The 15,915-nt window shown below is 40.8% G+C and overlaps 1 protein-coding gene across 7 annotated transcripts; it reads right to left on the minus strand.

The window, feature by feature from the left end:
- On the minus strand, window positions 335-3,284 carry LOC107634400 (rho GTPase-activating protein 7-like). 7 transcript variants are annotated; one of them, XM_021118786.1, is made up of 4 exons: window positions 2,703-3,275; window positions 1,315-1,434; window positions 1,014-1,091; window positions 335-564 (listed from the first exon to the last, which is right to left on the minus strand). In XM_021118786.1, the coding sequence occupies exons 1-4, from the start codon at window positions 2,884-2,886 to the stop codon at window positions 545-547; spliced, it is 402 nt and encodes a 133-aa protein (XP_020974445.1). In that variant the 5' UTR covers window positions 2,887-3,275; the 3' UTR covers window positions 335-544. The 7 variants fall into 7 exon arrangements, 5 of the variants coding, with proteins under 5 accessions (XP_020974445.1, XP_016193400.1, XP_016193399.1 ...); XM_016337914.2 differs by having other exon boundaries at window positions 335-729; window positions 2,703-3,272; XR_001618881.2 differs by adding an exon at window positions 2,145-2,186 and having other exon boundaries at window positions 335-1,434; window positions 2,703-3,284.

Raw genomic sequence — 15,915 nt, forward strand, 5'->3', positions numbered from 1 at the left:
AAAATGTCACAATAACTCTTTCTAATAACACTTTAAAAAATGTTATAATAGATCTTCTATAGCAATATTCTAATAAATGTTACAAAAGATCTTCTTTGTTAACAATAAAAAAATATTACAATATATCTTTAGTAATATTTAAATGCACAAACTATTGAATTAAAATATTTTTCTTCAATTACATATTCAACACCCACTTTACAAATTAAACCCAAGATATTTAAATACTAAAATTGGTCCAATAAGTCAATTTTCCTATTTCTTCAACATGCTTACATAGCATAAATTTTTCCTATAGTAAAGATTAGTTTGACTACATATAAGTATTTACAAGTAACAAAATAATAAAATTCATACTAATATTAACTTGAGGAATTCAAGTGCTCCCTATTTGTCATCTAATAGCACAAGATAACACCAATTAACATACTAATTTTACAGTAATATCATTCTCTTATATAATTGGACAGCAACCAGAAAATTTCTCACATTTTCGAAGTACTAATATGCCAATAATGGTGCCCCATCCGGGATCAATGCAGACTCAACAGGACTCTCCACAACCTTAAAATAAAGAACACATTGTAGACATTAGTAAATATTAAACAAACAATCCGAGAAAAGTGAGTAAATTAAACTCTTCCTTAGAGGGTTTAGTTGGTAAATCTTTGGCCGCAATAACTCCAACCACTTTTCTAAGCCACCATGTTGCTTCATATCTTCTAAATGCTGAATATCAATGATTTTCTATTTGAGAATTCAGAATAACTCATACAAAATCCAGATATGCAACCGTCACAGAGATAAAGATGATAAATCAATACATTAATAGAGATAAAGATATGCACACCATGAATTTTACAATCGGGTAAGGAACAATAAGCTGCTTACAGTATTATTTTCAGATGGACGTGATGGGTGAGGATTCACCCTGAACAATAATTCCTTAGTTTCATATGTCATAGCAAAAGCATTGAATACTATCAACCGACATATTAATGGTTCCACCTTACCTTGCTCATATTCTTGAACTATCCTATCAACCTCTTCGACATCTGCTAACTGTTTTAGAATTCCTTTAACTTTAGTTCCTGCAAAGTTGATTCGTTTAGTTCACATTTTTTCTCTTTCCCAATGTCCAATTAAGTGCATTTCCATTTTTCAACATGGCTTTGCAATATATATGAATCATAGAATATCAACTTAACTAAGGAAACAAAACTAAACATCTAAATCCAAAAATTTGAGACAAGGACGATGAAAACTGAAATGAAATTTGGTTGCACTAGATACTTGTTTGAAGAACTAACATACTGTACTTCTCTAGAAATCGAAGAGCTTTTTCAAGGAAAGAAGGACCTCCATCAATATCTTCTAGTGCTAGAAGAATTGGCCTTCCAACAACCAAAGACTTAACTAGACGCTTGTCCCTCCCTAGAAGCAGTGCAAAGAATATAGACAAATCAGGATGGCAGAAACTTTCTATCAGAACAAGAAAAGAATATTTCTAATGATGAAGGGGCAGGGGAAGGTTTAGAAGCTTGCAGAAACAACCAAAAATTGCAAAATCAACATACAACTAAAATAAGTTAATATAATTTTTTAGAAAAATTAACATACAACAAAACCTGAAAAAAGAAAAAAAGGTTTGATGTTTTCTGAATTTCTTCTGTATTTTCTTCTTAATCTATCTACATGATATCTCCTACTAGTTAAATAGTACATAGTGAATTGATTTTCTATCAATAAAATTATTATAAATAAGAGTTTATAAGAAGATAGGCTTTACTACAACTATTGGATTAAATAAAATAAAATAAGTAATTATAACTATTGGATTAAAGGGTACACAGTCAAAGAAAAATAAAATAAAATAAGTAACTACAAAAGCCATTAATGTATTCATATCATATCATGGTAAGTGTAAAGGCCCTCTAATTTATCTTATGGATGGGCTTTGATTATGGTACTTCAACTATATATGCTATTGCTATGACTATCACAAGCCAATGACAATGCATTATAATTTATACCTTATCGTGTACTTGCCTTCTTTAATGGACAATAATTATTTAAAAAGGAAAAAATAAGGAATTTTTATGCAGAGAATTTTTATCACAATTCAACTCTGAATCAAAGCACACCTCAATATCTTAGTTCAAGCAGTCCTAGCCCTGCTTCAACACCTTCAATCATAGAAAGGAAAAAAAAATAAAGCTGTAGATTCACCTAATTTAAATGCCAAAACAAAATCTTAGGAAGAGGTATGTGTATGTGGTATGAAGATAGGGATGGAGAACTCTTGTATGGGAATTGAAGCCTATAATGGCAAAATCTAAGACAAGAAAATGAGGAACTTTCAGCAGTAAAAAAAAAGGATTTAAATGGGGCCAAAAAAAGTTACATATTAGAGGACTAGTCCATTTTGGTTTGTAGAAATAAACCTAAGCAAGTAATGAAAGCATATGAAAGAAGGATACTACATATTATAAAAGGTCTCAAAAAGAGAGAATACCATAAAGGAGATGTGAATTATTATGAAAGGTAACAAATCAAGTATGTAGCTGCAACTTTATTCATTCTCAGTGGTCCAAGTGGAAAAAATTGGATCAAAGAGAAGGTGTGAGAAATTATATGCCTTTATTCTATCATGTTGTTTCAAGAAATTATATGCCTTTTAATAAGTTTTGGACAAATCATACCATGGCTGAAGTCATCAGTTGCATCCTGGAGTTCAAAGAGAGTGAAATTCTTCCGTGAAGATTTGAAGTTGCCAAACTCAGAGTCAAAAGAAGAAGGAATGAGATCCTCTCTAACCTTCTTACTCTTCCTTCTAGTTAACTTAGGAACATCCTTCTTAAGAGGGTGAAATGGTTGAAATGACATCTGTGGGCCTTTCTTGAGAAGCTTGAAGAAACCACGCCATTGGTTGTTAGCATTAAAACTACCACTTCCTGGTAAAGAGTCTCAGAATCAGAAGTGCTTGCTTAACAAGTGTTAAAACCATTTTCTTTCATATATACTATTATATATATCTCTGTAAATTCATCTATCATTGATCTCGTACGTACCAAAAACTAAGGGATACATATCTTGTTATGCAAATTAATATAAAAACTTGTAGTATACTTCAATAGTTAGCTTTTATATACGTATTTTATTATTTAAGTACTTGTAGGCACTAAGTATAATAATTTAGACTTGATTTAGAAAATCAAAAAGGAAAAAAAATAGTTATCTACTGGAGGAGTCAGTCATGTGTATGTACCCAGCAAGGGACCAATTAATAATGATGAAACTCATCTTGTATGTCTTTGAATTTGGATTTAATGATTAATGAGTACATACAAAATGGATTAGCCATCTTGAAGCCTAGATAATTAAGCATACGGACAATGCTGGAGTTTATGTGTAAGTGGAAACCTGTTCCGAGGGTTACCTGAAACTGGAGGTCGATCTCGGATGAGATCTTCTGTACTGGTCAGAGAGGGCATGTCCGGCTGGCTGGTGGCGGCCGGAGCTGTTGTGTCTGACTTGTTGGACTTGCTGCACTGCTGATCCTTGGCCACCGGAGGGTGGGGGTACCTGCAAGAGACTCCGATGCTTAAGTTAGCACGGGTATTAAGCAGGTTTTTAGTAGAATCAAAGTATGAGTTATACCTGGGTGCTCCAGTGTATTTATAGTGGTGTAGAGTGACATTTTTAGATAAGATAAGTTAGTTATCTTATCTTATCTTATCTTTGAGTGAGGTCAGCTTATCTTCAAGGGAACCGCCCTTATCTCTATAGGCTTGGACTGCCTTTGGATTTGGGTCGTGTTCCTCTATTTGGGCCCCTTACTGGGCTTTCCTGTCGGTTTGGCCAAGCTCTCTTTAAAAAGAGATCGGATAGTCTGACCTGAAGAGGTCGGTCGCTTTGTCGCCAATCATCCCAGGTCGGGTAGCTCGACCCAGGGTATGAACAGTGCCCCTGCTTGAGCTCGGTCTTTTTGTTGAGGTCGAGTCTTTGACTTTGGTCCTTCTCTGACGAAGCCGAACTCAAGCATTTTGTCGATTTCTTCCTTTTGTAGAATCTTTTGAATGTAGAATGTTTTCCTCTAAAAGCGTGCGCTTTTATATCAGCGCTTTGTTCTTGGGAACGTGAGAGGGTTTAATACCTTCATTAATTGGTATTAATTGCCCCGTTTTCTCTTGGCTTTTTATTTTGAATTTCTCAATCAAAAACGGTTTCTCTTCTTCGCTTTTCTTCGTAACTTCTCCCTTTACTCTCTCATTTTCTGTTTCTTGCCTGGAGTTCGTAGTTCCTTCCCGCAACGTCTGTTCTGCTATTGCTTTCTGTGGAAGAGGGGCGATTTCCAGATTTCTCCTTCCATCTTCGCAGTTTTCCGCTTCGAGGGGTGGCTTTGTTGCTTCTACTCTTCAGCTTTCTTTCGAGGTTTTCTTCTATTCTCCAGGTTCGATTTTTCTTCCTCTGTTTCTTTATATGTCTGGTTTTGGAAAGTTTGATTTTTGCTCCAAGAAAGTTTGGATCTTTCTGCTTTTACTGTGCCTGATTGTTGCGTGTTATGGAATTTCTTCGTTTTTTGTGTGAATCTTTTGCTTTTCTTGTTGCCTGGATCTTTTTTACGGCTTTTGCATGTTGTCGCCATTTCTGCTTGTGCCTTCGATGGTTTTTGCTTGATTCTGAAAAAGGTTGCGTCTTTGATGTTTTCTGCTTGGCATTTTTTATGTTTGACAATGCTTTTTGCTGATAGACTGTAGAAAGGTAGTGACTTAGATGACTTTGTGCTTTTACTTCCTTTGTTTCATTTGAAACCTTTATTTTCTTGTTTGATGAGTGCCGGGACATAAGCTGTAGAAATTTCCTGAAACCTTGCTTTGTTACTGCCTCCAAAGGATGCCCCAGGACTTTGGTTTGAGTCTTGGGGTTTTTCCTTTTCTATTTGTTCGTTTGTCGAGTTGTTTCACCCCTCGTCCGGGATGTTTTTTAGTAATCCAATCTTCTTTTCTTATTGTAGGATTTAGTTGGCCTCATGTCTTCTCGCAATAACGTTGTAGAGATGTCTTCCCAGGTTCCCGAGGGCATGGCCGATTGGGTGGACTCAATGGTTCTTATGTGTGTCTCTTTGGTTGATTCCGAGTTTTGCGCGCAGCTTAGGCAGTTTCATAGGGTCTGTAGTAATCCTGGTGATGAGAAGAATTATGAACTTGTCCCTCCTTCTTCTGAAGAGAGAGTTTGTTTCTCTACTCGGGTTGTCAGAGATCGCCCTTTTTTCTATGCTTATGACTTCTTCTTTGGTTAGCTGGGTATCACCCTTCCTTTTACTGATTTTGAGACCGACCTATTATGGTCCTGTAATGTTGCTCTCTCTCAACTTCACCCTAATTCTTGGGGTTTCATAAAAAATTTTCAATTGTTGTGTCATGGTTTTGGTATTCCTCCCTCGCAATCTCTCTTCTTCTATCTATTTGTCTTGACGAAGCCTGGAGTGGTAAAAAAGAAGGCAGCTTGGGTCTCCTTTCAATCTTCCCAGGGAAAGAAGGTCTTTTCCATGTTTGATGAATCGTTTCGTGATTTTAAAAACTACTTTTTCAAGGTCCGGGCTGTTGAAGGAGCTCAGTCCTTTTTTCTGGATGAGAATGATGAGCCTGCCTTTCCCTTGGAATGGCAGAAAGATGTGAGAGTGTCCAGATACACGTGGGAAATGTTGGATGAGGCTGAGCAGGCTTTTGTGACTGTCTTGGAAGAACACTGGGGTCAACCTCCCTATCTTGATACAAAGAAATTTTTAACCAATCCCTCTCTTCTTCACACTGAGCTGGGTATTTTGCGTTCCCTTTATTATCTGTTTATATTGCTTGTAAATGCCTTCCGACTTGCAGCTTAATTTCTTACTGTTGTGTTTTATTTGCAGAGGCAATGAAGAATAATGAGTCTATGAAGGCTTTTAAAAGAGCACAGAAGGCGACTGCTGCCAAAAACATCTCGGCCAAAGCGGCTGGGGAGGGATCTTCCCAAGTGCGTGTGAAGCCGTCCATGCCGAGTTCTCCTGGGGCGAGGAAGGTGATCCCCACTCCCCGAGTTCGTCTGGCTGATCCTCCCCTGACTTCTGTCGCTCCTTCTGGCGTTCCTCCCAATAAGAAACAGAAAACAGCTGAGCCTTTTAACCTTGATGCTCCTGACTTTAATGCAATTGAGTTCGTGGATCAGCAAATTGGTCCCTATGGTGCCCTTCCCATGGATGATGTGTCCATCCTTCGCCATCTGGAATTCATGACCCAAAACAGCATTAAGATGGCGTATATGGGAGCTGCTCTGTACCGAACTGCCCAGAATCTTCCTCTCCATGCCACCAAAGAATTTATGGAGGAGGCAAAGCAAGAGTTCGATCGGATGAAGGGCCTTAAAGAGGAGCTTGAGGTAAAGGTTGCCAAGTTGGAGAAGGATTTGGAGACTGAGAAGGCGAGTTTCCTTTCCCTGGCGGCTTCTGTGAGGCTGGCCGAGGATACGGCTATGATGCATAAGGATAGTTACGTTACGTCTTATCGGGAGGTGATGCGCCTGAGGGGGGAGCTGGAGAGTGCCCGGGAAGATTATTCCGAGCTTCAAGGTCATCTCGTTGGTAGCGTGACTGCTGCTTACGAGAACCTGAAGGAGCAAGTTCGGGTCATTGCTCCCGAGGCCGACCTTTCCCTCTTCAGCCTGGGTAATGTTGTCAGGGATGGCAAGATTGTCCCTGATGACGACGGTGATGATGACGTTGATCCCCCCTTGTGTCCTCTGCCAAGGTGTCGACCTCCTCTGCTCCCCCGGTTTTGTCTGATCCGGATTGCCAGATTCTGAACCGGGAGGATGGGACTGTAGATGCTGTGCCTATTCAAACTCGCCCTCCTTCTCCTTGTCCTGATGCTGCCAAGAAGGCTCCTGATGTTTGCTGATCTCTCTCTGGATATTTATGCAGTTAGCCCGGCTTGTGGGCTCTTAAACTTTGTTTTGCTAATTGCTGACATTTTCTAGTTGCTTGCATAGCAACTTTTACTTTTGAAAAACAAAAGTAGCTTGCTAGCCTTTTTAGGTAAATTTTGGTGACCTCTGAGGCTTTATAACTTTGTAGATTTATCATGCTTTTTTGCGCTTGACTTGGTATCTCTTCTGTTTTCTGAGAGTGTTGGAATCTTGCGTCTTGACCTCTTTGGATTGCTTTATACTTTGTAGCTTGGATCCTTTGAGGTTGTGGGTCCAACTTGCTTCTTCGGTTTTCTCGCTCTTGCTTGTATTTTTAGCACTTCATAACCAATTTCTTTGCGTTGGTCCTTTTTCCAGTTATTTCTGTAATCCTCTTTTTTGGACCTTTGTCGGGTCTCTTTCAGGGATTACTTTTATAACTTGGTTTTTGTAGGAGGCCGACTTCATTAGATCGATCTTTTCTAAGTTATTTTTTGTAATCCTCTTTCTTGGACCTTTGTCAGGTCTCTTTCAGGGATTACTACTATAACTTTTGTAGGAGACCGACTTCGTTAGGTCGATCTCTTCTAAGTTATTTTTGTAATCCTCTTTCTTGGACCTTTGTCAGGTCTCTTTCAGGGATTACTTCTATAACTTTTGTAGGAGACCGACTTCGTTAGGTCGATCTCTTCTAAGTTATTTTTGTAATCCTCTTTCTTGGACCTTTGTCAGGTCTCTTTCAGGGATTACTTCTATAACTTGTTTGTAGGAGGTCGACTTCTTTGCATCGTCCTCTTTCTAAGTTATTTTTGTAGTCCTCTTTTTTGGACCTTTGTTAGGTCTCTTTCAGGGACTACTTCTTATAACTTTTCATTTTGGGCTGACTTTGTCATGTCGGGCCCTTCTAAGTTAAAGTAATCCTCTTTAATAGGGTTGGCCAGACCTCTTTCCAGGGTTTACTTATAACTTGGGTTGACTTGGTCCGACTTCTTAACGTCGGCCAGTCTTTAAGTTATTATTTAGCAATCCATAAGACCTCGTCAGGTTCTTTTTTGGATCACTTTCGATAACTTCTTACATTATTCTGTATTCATCTTTGCCGATTTGTAGAAGGTGGTTGCTATCTTTAGATCGTCTTTTGGGTGAATCGCGTTTTCACCTTTATCGGACGATTGTCTTTATCATGATCGTGCAGTGAAATTGTTATTCACTTTCTGCCAATCTGTTGCTTTATAATCGGACGATGAATGCTTCAGATTAATGCGTCTTGAATACTTGTAGAATATCTAAAATATATATTTTATTCAAAGGAAAGTGCAAATATATACATGTGGGAATTTTTTATCCCTTTATGTCGAATAGTGTTTGAGTCTCAACTTGGTGCCTCATTAAAAAAAACCTTTTCAGGAAAAAGAGTGCATCCAATAGTGAGATCTTTTACTTTTCTAGCTGTAGTACCTTCTTAGGTTGCAGGCGTGCCATGATCTGGGAAGCTCTCGTCCATCGAGTTCAGACAGTCTGTAGTAGCCCTTCCCAAGTACTTTTACAACTCGGTAGGGTCCTTTCTAGTTTGTTGCCAACTTTCCTTCTCCTGGTCGAGTTATTCCAATATCATTTCGGATTAGGATGAGATCGTTCTCCATGAAACTTCTCGGCACTACCCTTTGATTATATCCGGAAGCCATTCGACGTTTTAGTGCTTCTTCCCTGATCCGAGCTCTTTCCTGGATTTCAGGTAGTAGGTCGAGTTCTTCCTTCTGAAGTTGAGAGTTGGCCTCTTCATCGTAGTGAACTACTCTGGATGACCCTTCCTCGATCTCTACTGGGATCATTGCCTCTACTCCATATGCTAGTCGAAAGGGTGATTCATTTGTCGTGGAGTGTGGCGTTGTTTAATATGCCCATAGGACTTGTGGAAGTTCTTCAGTCCAAGCTCCCTTTGCATCTTGTAGTCTCCGTTTCAACCCAGCCAATATGACTTTGTTGGCAGCTTCGGCCTGTCCATTGGCTTGAGGGTGTTCGACGGAGGTGAACTGGTGCTTTATATTCAAGTCGGCTACTAGTCTCCTGAAGCCTGCGTCTGTGAATTGAGTGCCATTGTCTGTGGTGATGGAGTATGGAACCCCGAACCTCGTGACAATATTCCTGTATAGGAATTTCCGGCTTCTTTGAGCGGTGGCGTTGGCTAGGGGTTCTGCCTCAATCCATTTTGTAAAATAGTCTACTCCGACTATGAGAAATTTTACTTTATATTCAAGTCGGCTACTAGTCTCCTGAAGCCTGCGTCTGTGAATTGAGTGCCATTGTCTGTGGTGATGGAGTATGGAACCCCGAACCTCGTGACAATATTCCTGTATAGGAATTTCTGGCTTCTTTGAGCGGTGGCGTTAGCTAGGGGTTCTGCCTCAATCCATTTTGTAAAATAGTCTACTCCAACTATGAGAAATTTTACTTGTCCTGATCCCTGGGGAAAGGGTCCGAGAAGATCAAGTCCCCATTTTGCAAATGGCCAGGGCGAGGTTACACTGATGAGCTCTTCTGGCGGAGCGATGTAGAAATTGGCATGTTTCTGACATGGTGGACATGTCTTTACAAATTCTATAGCTTCTTTCTGTAGGGTTGGCCAATAAAATCCCGCTCGGAGTACTTTTTTGGCAAGAGCTCGTGCTCCGAGATGGTTGCCGCACATGCCGCCGTGTACTTCTTCTAGCACTTCCTTTGTGTTGTTGGTCGAAACACATTTTAGTAGTGGTATTGAGATCCCTTTGTACAGGATGTAGTTTATAATAGTGTAGTACTGTGCCTCCCTTTTTAATCTCTTTGCCTCCTTTTCCTCTGTGGGGAGCGTCTCTGCTTTGAGGTAGTTAATTATGGGCGTCATCCATCCTTGGTCCTGGCTTGTTATGGCTAGGATTTTTTCCGCTTCCGAGATTGACGGGTTCTGTAGCATTTCCTGGATGAGGCTTCTATTGTTGCCACCTGGTTTGGTGCTGGCTAGTTTTGAGAGTGCGTCAGCTCGGGCGTTTTGTTCGCAGGGTATGTGGTAGATCTTATATTCCCCGAGTTGTCCGAGCTGTTCCTTGGTTTTATCCAAATACTTTTTCATGGTGGGATCTTTGGCTTGATAGCTCCCTATTATCTGCGAGGTGACTACTTGTGAATCGCTGTAAATGTTGAGTTTTTGAGCTCCAACCTCTGTAGCCAGCTTCAAACCGGCTAATAACGCTTCATATTCCGCCTGGTTGTTTGAGGCTGAGAACCTAAACTTGAGGGAGAGCTCAACTTGGGTTCCTTGGTTGCTTTCTATTATCACGCCTGCGCCGCTTCCATTCTTATTTGAAGAACCGTCCACGTAGAGATTCCATTCTGTGGGGGTTTCCAAGGCATCTGTGAATTCTGCAATAAAGTCGGCCAGATACTGTGATTTAATGGCCGTCTGAGCTTCATATTGGAGGTCAAATTCTGATAACTCGACTGCCCATTGTAAAATTCTGCCTGCTAAATCTGTTTTCTGCAATATTCCTTTTATGGGCTGGTTGGTTCGAACCTTAATGGTGTGAGCCTGGAAGTACGAGCGAAGTCGTCGAGATGTTAGAATGAGAGTATAGGCAAACTTTTCTATTTTTTGGTAGCTCAGCTCAGATCCCTATAGCGCTTTGCTAATGAAGTAGACGGGTTGTTGCCCACTTTCGTCTTCTCTGACTAGTGCTGAGGCTATTGTCCGGCTTCCTACTGCGAGATATAATATGAGCGGTTCTCCTTCTCGTGGTCGAGATAAGATATGCGGCCGTCCTAAGAACTCCTTGAAGTCTTGGAAGGCTTGTTCACATTCTGTCGTCCATTCGAACTGCTTTCCCTTCCTTAAAGTAGCATAGAAGGGGAGAGATCTTATCGCTGCCCCTGCTAAGAATCTGGATAGGACGGCCAATCTCCTGTTGAGTTGCTGCACTTCTTTGACACAGGTGGGGCTCTTCATGTTGAGTATGGCTTGGCATTTATCCGGGTTTGCTTCAATTCCTCTTTGTGTGAGCATAAAACCTAGGAATTTGCCTGCTTCTACCGCAAAGGTGCATTTTACAGGATTGAGTCGCATGTCGTGCTTCCTTATAGTGTCGAACACTTGAGTCAGGTTGGACAGTAATGTGTCTTCACTTTGTGTCTTTATCAACATGTCGTCCACATAGACTTCCATGATTTTTCCGATGTGGTCTGAGAAGACTTTGTTCATCAGCCTTTGATAAGTAGCACCCATATTCTTGAGACCGAAGGGCATCACGATGTAGCAGTAATTTGCTTTTGGCGTTAAAAACGAGGTCTTTTCTTGATCTGGTGGATACATGGGGATTTGGTTGTATCCCGAGTATGCGTCCATAAACGAGAGGTATCTATATCCGGAGGAATCATCTACCAGAGCGTCGATTCTTGAGAGTGGGTAAGGATCTTTTGGGCAGGCTTTGTTGAGATCGGTGTAATCAGTACACATTCGCCACTTCCCATTTGATTTTTTCACCAAGACGACGTTGGCTAACCATAGTGGATACTTGACTTCTCTTATGAATCCTGCCTCCAGTAGTGCCTGTACCTGCTCTTCCACAGCTTGGGATCGCTCTGGCCCAAGTTTTCTTCGTCTCTGCTGCACCGACCGAGATCATGGATAGACCGCCAACTTGTGGCACATTAGCTTGGGGTCTATGCTTGGCATGTCTGTGGCTTTCCATGCAAAGAGATCGACATTATCGCATAAGAATTGTATCAGTAATTCTTTTGAGTCTCCTCTTAGGATTGTTCCGATATTAGTTGTTTTGTCCGAGGTGTCTCTGATCTGAACCTTCTCTATCTCGCCTTCTGGCTGCGGACGGAGTTCCTCTCGTCGCTGCACTCCGCCAAGCTCAATTGTATGAAACTCTTCTCCTCTGCCTCTGAGGTTTAGACTTTCGTTATAACAATGACGCGCCATCTTTTGATCTGCTTTTATTGTAGCTATCCCTTCTGTAGTTGGGAATTTCATGCATAGATGCGGGGTCGAGACTATTGCGCCAAGTTGATTTAGTGTGGTCCGACCTATTAGGGCATTGTAGGCTGAACTCACGTCAACCACAATGTAGTCTATCTTGAGCGTCTTGGATCGGTTCCTTTTTCCGAAGGTTGTGTGCAGTGATACGTATTCCAGTGGTTGTACTGGGGTATCTCCCAGTCCGAACAAGCTGTTTGGGTATGCCTTAAGCTCCCTTTCTTCCAAGCCGAGCTTGTCGAAGGCAGTTTTGAATAAGATGTCGGCGGAGCTCCCTTGGTCTATTAATGTGCGACGTAGATTAGCGTTTGCCAGTATGATAGTGATGACCATGGGATCGTCGTGTCCCGGGATGATGCCGGATGCGTCCTCTTTAGTGAATGTTATCGCAGGGATGTTGGGTGCTTCCTCCTTTCCCTCGACATGATATACTTCTTTGAGATATCTTTTGCGAGATGATTTGGAGATCCCACCTCCTACGAATCCGCCGTGTATCATGTGGACGTGTCTCTCTGGTGTCTGAGGTGATCGTTCGGTTCGTCCGGCATCTTCGTCCCTTCGTCTCTTTCTTTGGTCATCATCTCGGGTGGCCAGAAATCGATCTAATTTTCCTTCTCTCACCAATTTTTCTATGATATTTTTTAAGTCGAAGCACTCGTTGGTGAAGTGCCCTCGGACTCGATGGTATTCACAGTATTCCTTCCGGTTTCCTCCTCTCCTTTTGCCTTTGAGTGGCCGCGCTGGGGGAATTTTCTCTGTATGGCAGACTTCTTTATATACGTCGACCAGGGATGCCTTGAGAGGAGTGTAATTATGGTATTTTTTTATTTTCTCCCCTTGTCGATTGTCTTTCCTCTTGGATTCCTTGTCTTTATCTCGCTAGGGGGTCCCAGATTTTCAGGTTTCTCCCAACCGAGCATTTTCTTCCATGTTGATATATTTTTCTGCTCGCTCTTGTACTTCGTCTAAGGAGGTAGGGTACTTCTTTGATATAGATTGGCTAAAAGGTCCCTCTCGTAGGCCATTGATGAGTCCCATGATGGCGGCCTCTGTTGGTAAGCTTTGTATGTCCATGCATGTTTTGTTGAATCTTTCCATGTAGTTGCGGAGGCTCTCCCGATCTCCTTGCTTGATCCCTAGTAAACTGGGGGCGTGCTTGGCCTTATCTTTCTGGATGGAGAATCTGGCCAGGAACTTTTTGGCCAGGTCATCAAAGTTTGCGATGGACTTGGGTGGTAGGTTGTCGAACCATCTGATTGCTGTCTTCGTGAGAGTTGTTGGAAAGGCTTTGCAGCGAATGGCATCTGGAGCGTCGATGAGGTACATTCTGCTTCTGAAGTTGCTGAGATGATGGTTGGGATCTGTGGTGCCATCATACAAAGTCATATCCAGAAGTTTGAAGTCTTTAGGGATTTTAGTCTTCATGATTTCCCTAGTGAATGGATCTTGATCCTTTCGAGAGTTCTCCTCAGGAGTGGTCCAGGTAGCCTTTGCTTTGAGATTGGCTTCAAGTTGTAGGAGTTTGTCTTCCAGTTATCGACGTCGCCGTACCTCTCTTTGAAGATCCTTCCCAACCTCTCATTGTTGTTGGGTTTCTTTTTCGAGTTGCTTTAAGCGATCTTGAAGTGCTTCTATTACCCCGGGATTTGATGAGTTTTTGTCCCCGTTGGATTTCGGAGCATCCTTCAGTGTAGTGTCCGCGTTCTTGTGCGGTGTTCTGTTTTCTAGATCTGAATCGTGGTCGTTGTCATGGCCGTCCGCCATGGTGTTGGGATGACTTCCAGGTTCCCTGGCAACGGCGCCAATGTTCTGAGGGTTACCTGAAACTGGAGGTCGATCTCGGATGAGATCTTCTGTACTAGTCGGAGAGGGCGTGTCCGGCTGGCTGGTGACGGCCGGAGCTATTGTGTCCGACTTGTTGGACTTGCTGCACTGCTGATCCTTGGCCACCGGAGGGTGGGGGTACCTACAAGAGACTCCGATGCTTAAGTTAGCACGGGTATTAAGCAGGTTTTTAGTAGAATCAGAGTATGAGTTATACCTGGGTGCTCCAGTATATTTATAGTGGTGTAGAGTGACCTTTTTAGATAAGATAAGTTAGTTATCTTATCTTATCTTATCTTTGAGTGAGGTCAGCTTATCTTCAAGGGAACCGCCCTTATCATTATAGGCTTGGACTGCCTTTGGATTTGGGTCGTGTTCCTCTATTTGGGCCCCTTACTGGGCTTTCCTGTCGGTTTGGCCGAGCTCTCTTTAAAAAGAGGTCGGATAGTCTGACCTGAAGAGGTCGGTCGCTTTGTCGCCAATCATCCCAGGTCGGGTAGCTCGACCCAGGGTATGAACAAAACCCACACTTAAGTAAGTCTTTTCCAAAGAAAGGGAAATTCATCGCCTTTCTTATCCACAGTCACACGCATGCCATTCCTTTTTTTTTTTTTGAGACATTTCTTCAAACACCTTAAATGCACTCCCAAAAACTCAAAGAACTTTCATAAAAAAATTTATACTAAAAAAATTTGGATTTATTTTCAAACATAACATATGTATTCATTCCCATTCTAATAATATAATAGTAACAAGTGCCGACTGAAGCAACTTAAACTTCAAAAATTTGATTTCAATATCAATTCACAAAATGAGAAGTATTCACTAAAACATCCCTTAGGATTTACACTTTCAAGTCAGCCAAACACACAGTATGAAAAAATTAGTAGTGAAGAATGAGATTTAATACTACATAAAAAATGTGTGCGGGCATTAGGTTCGGACATTGAGCATCCTAAAACTAAATAACACTAAAATAACACTATATTTGCATGAGGATAAGGAAAGGGTTACTATATTTACCGACAAATAATGTAGAGACCACTTTTCGATAGCTCACTAACTAGTGTAGATTTTCCCAACAAGTATGTAATAAAGATTAAAGGCATTTAGTGATGGTTCTAACTTCTAAATGCAACACATAGCAAAAACAAATCAACTTGACCACTTACAGCATTTGTATAGACAATAATAGCAACAGCAGCTAAGCTTTGTCCAAATGAACCTCCATGTATCTTACGACTAACACCTTATTCTATTAAAGATCCCAGCATTTAACTTGTTTATCATTACCAGTAGAGATTTTTGTGTAATTAAATACTAGAACTGTTATAGTCAAATGGAAAAATAGAATTAATAATAATTAAAAAAATCAGTGTAATTAAACTCATTTATACCTAAATTCAAATAAACATCTTAATTAAAACCTAAATTCAAAACCTAACTACTAAATAACCAATTAAAAACCTAAATTAACTAATAATTAAACATCAAATTAATTACATATTAATTATCAAGTAAATATTAAAGAAGATTGAAGGAGCAAGAAGATAACTGAACTGGAACTCACCAAGCCGTGAATCGAGCAAACAATGGAACCGCTGAGAAGACGACTGCACATAGAGAAGACGATGGCGCATACGAGAAGAGGACGGCACAACGACAGTGCAGGCGACAAGAGGATGAACCAGACGCGAGAAATTAGATATGCATGATTCAGATATGGATCAAAATCAGTAAGAGAAGAAAGAACACGAAAGGAGGTTCTTCTTCTTTTCCATTAGCTCACCTCAAAACAGAGAACAACAAATGCAACCCTAGAATTTGTTGAAACGAGAGAGAGAGAGAGAGAGATTCAAGGAGCGGAGGAGCACGATCGAGAGTGCCAGTAAGATTGAGAGAGAGTGTGAGAAGGAGAACGAGATTTGGAGTGATGTTGAGAGCGCTAGCAGATTCCCCAATCTTTCTTCCATCCCAACTGTTAGGTTAGATCTCCAATTTGATTTCTAGAGTGTTATTATTGTATTTCTTCAACCTTTTTTAGCCACGATTTGTTTTCTTCAATTTGTTATTACTGACCATGGAATAGGTAATATTTTTGAAGTTTTTTAAAAAAATTATATATATTTATTAAC

The sequence above is a fragment of the Arachis ipaensis genome, chromosome B03 (assembly GCF_000816755.2).
Source record: "Arachis ipaensis cultivar K30076 chromosome B03, Araip1.1, whole genome shotgun sequence".
NCBI lineage: Eukaryota > Viridiplantae > Streptophyta > Magnoliopsida > Fabales > Fabaceae > Arachis > Arachis ipaensis.

What these genes read in the sequence shown, in the direction of transcription:
- LOC107634400 (XM_016337913.2), bottom strand. Translation starts at nt 2,886, where the DNA reads ATGTCATTTCAACCATTTCACCCTCTTAAGAAGGATGTTCCTAAGTTA. An exon ending in AACTGATGACTTCAGCCATG is followed by an intron (nt 1,435 to 2,702) that starts GTATGATTTGTC and finishes CACTGCTTCTAG; the next exon opens with GGAGGGACAAGCGTCTAGTT. An exon ending in TCGATTTCTAGAGAAGTACA is followed by an intron (nt 1,092 to 1,314) that starts GTATGTTAGTTC and finishes TCAACTTTGCAG; the next exon opens with GAACTAAAGTTAAAGGAATT.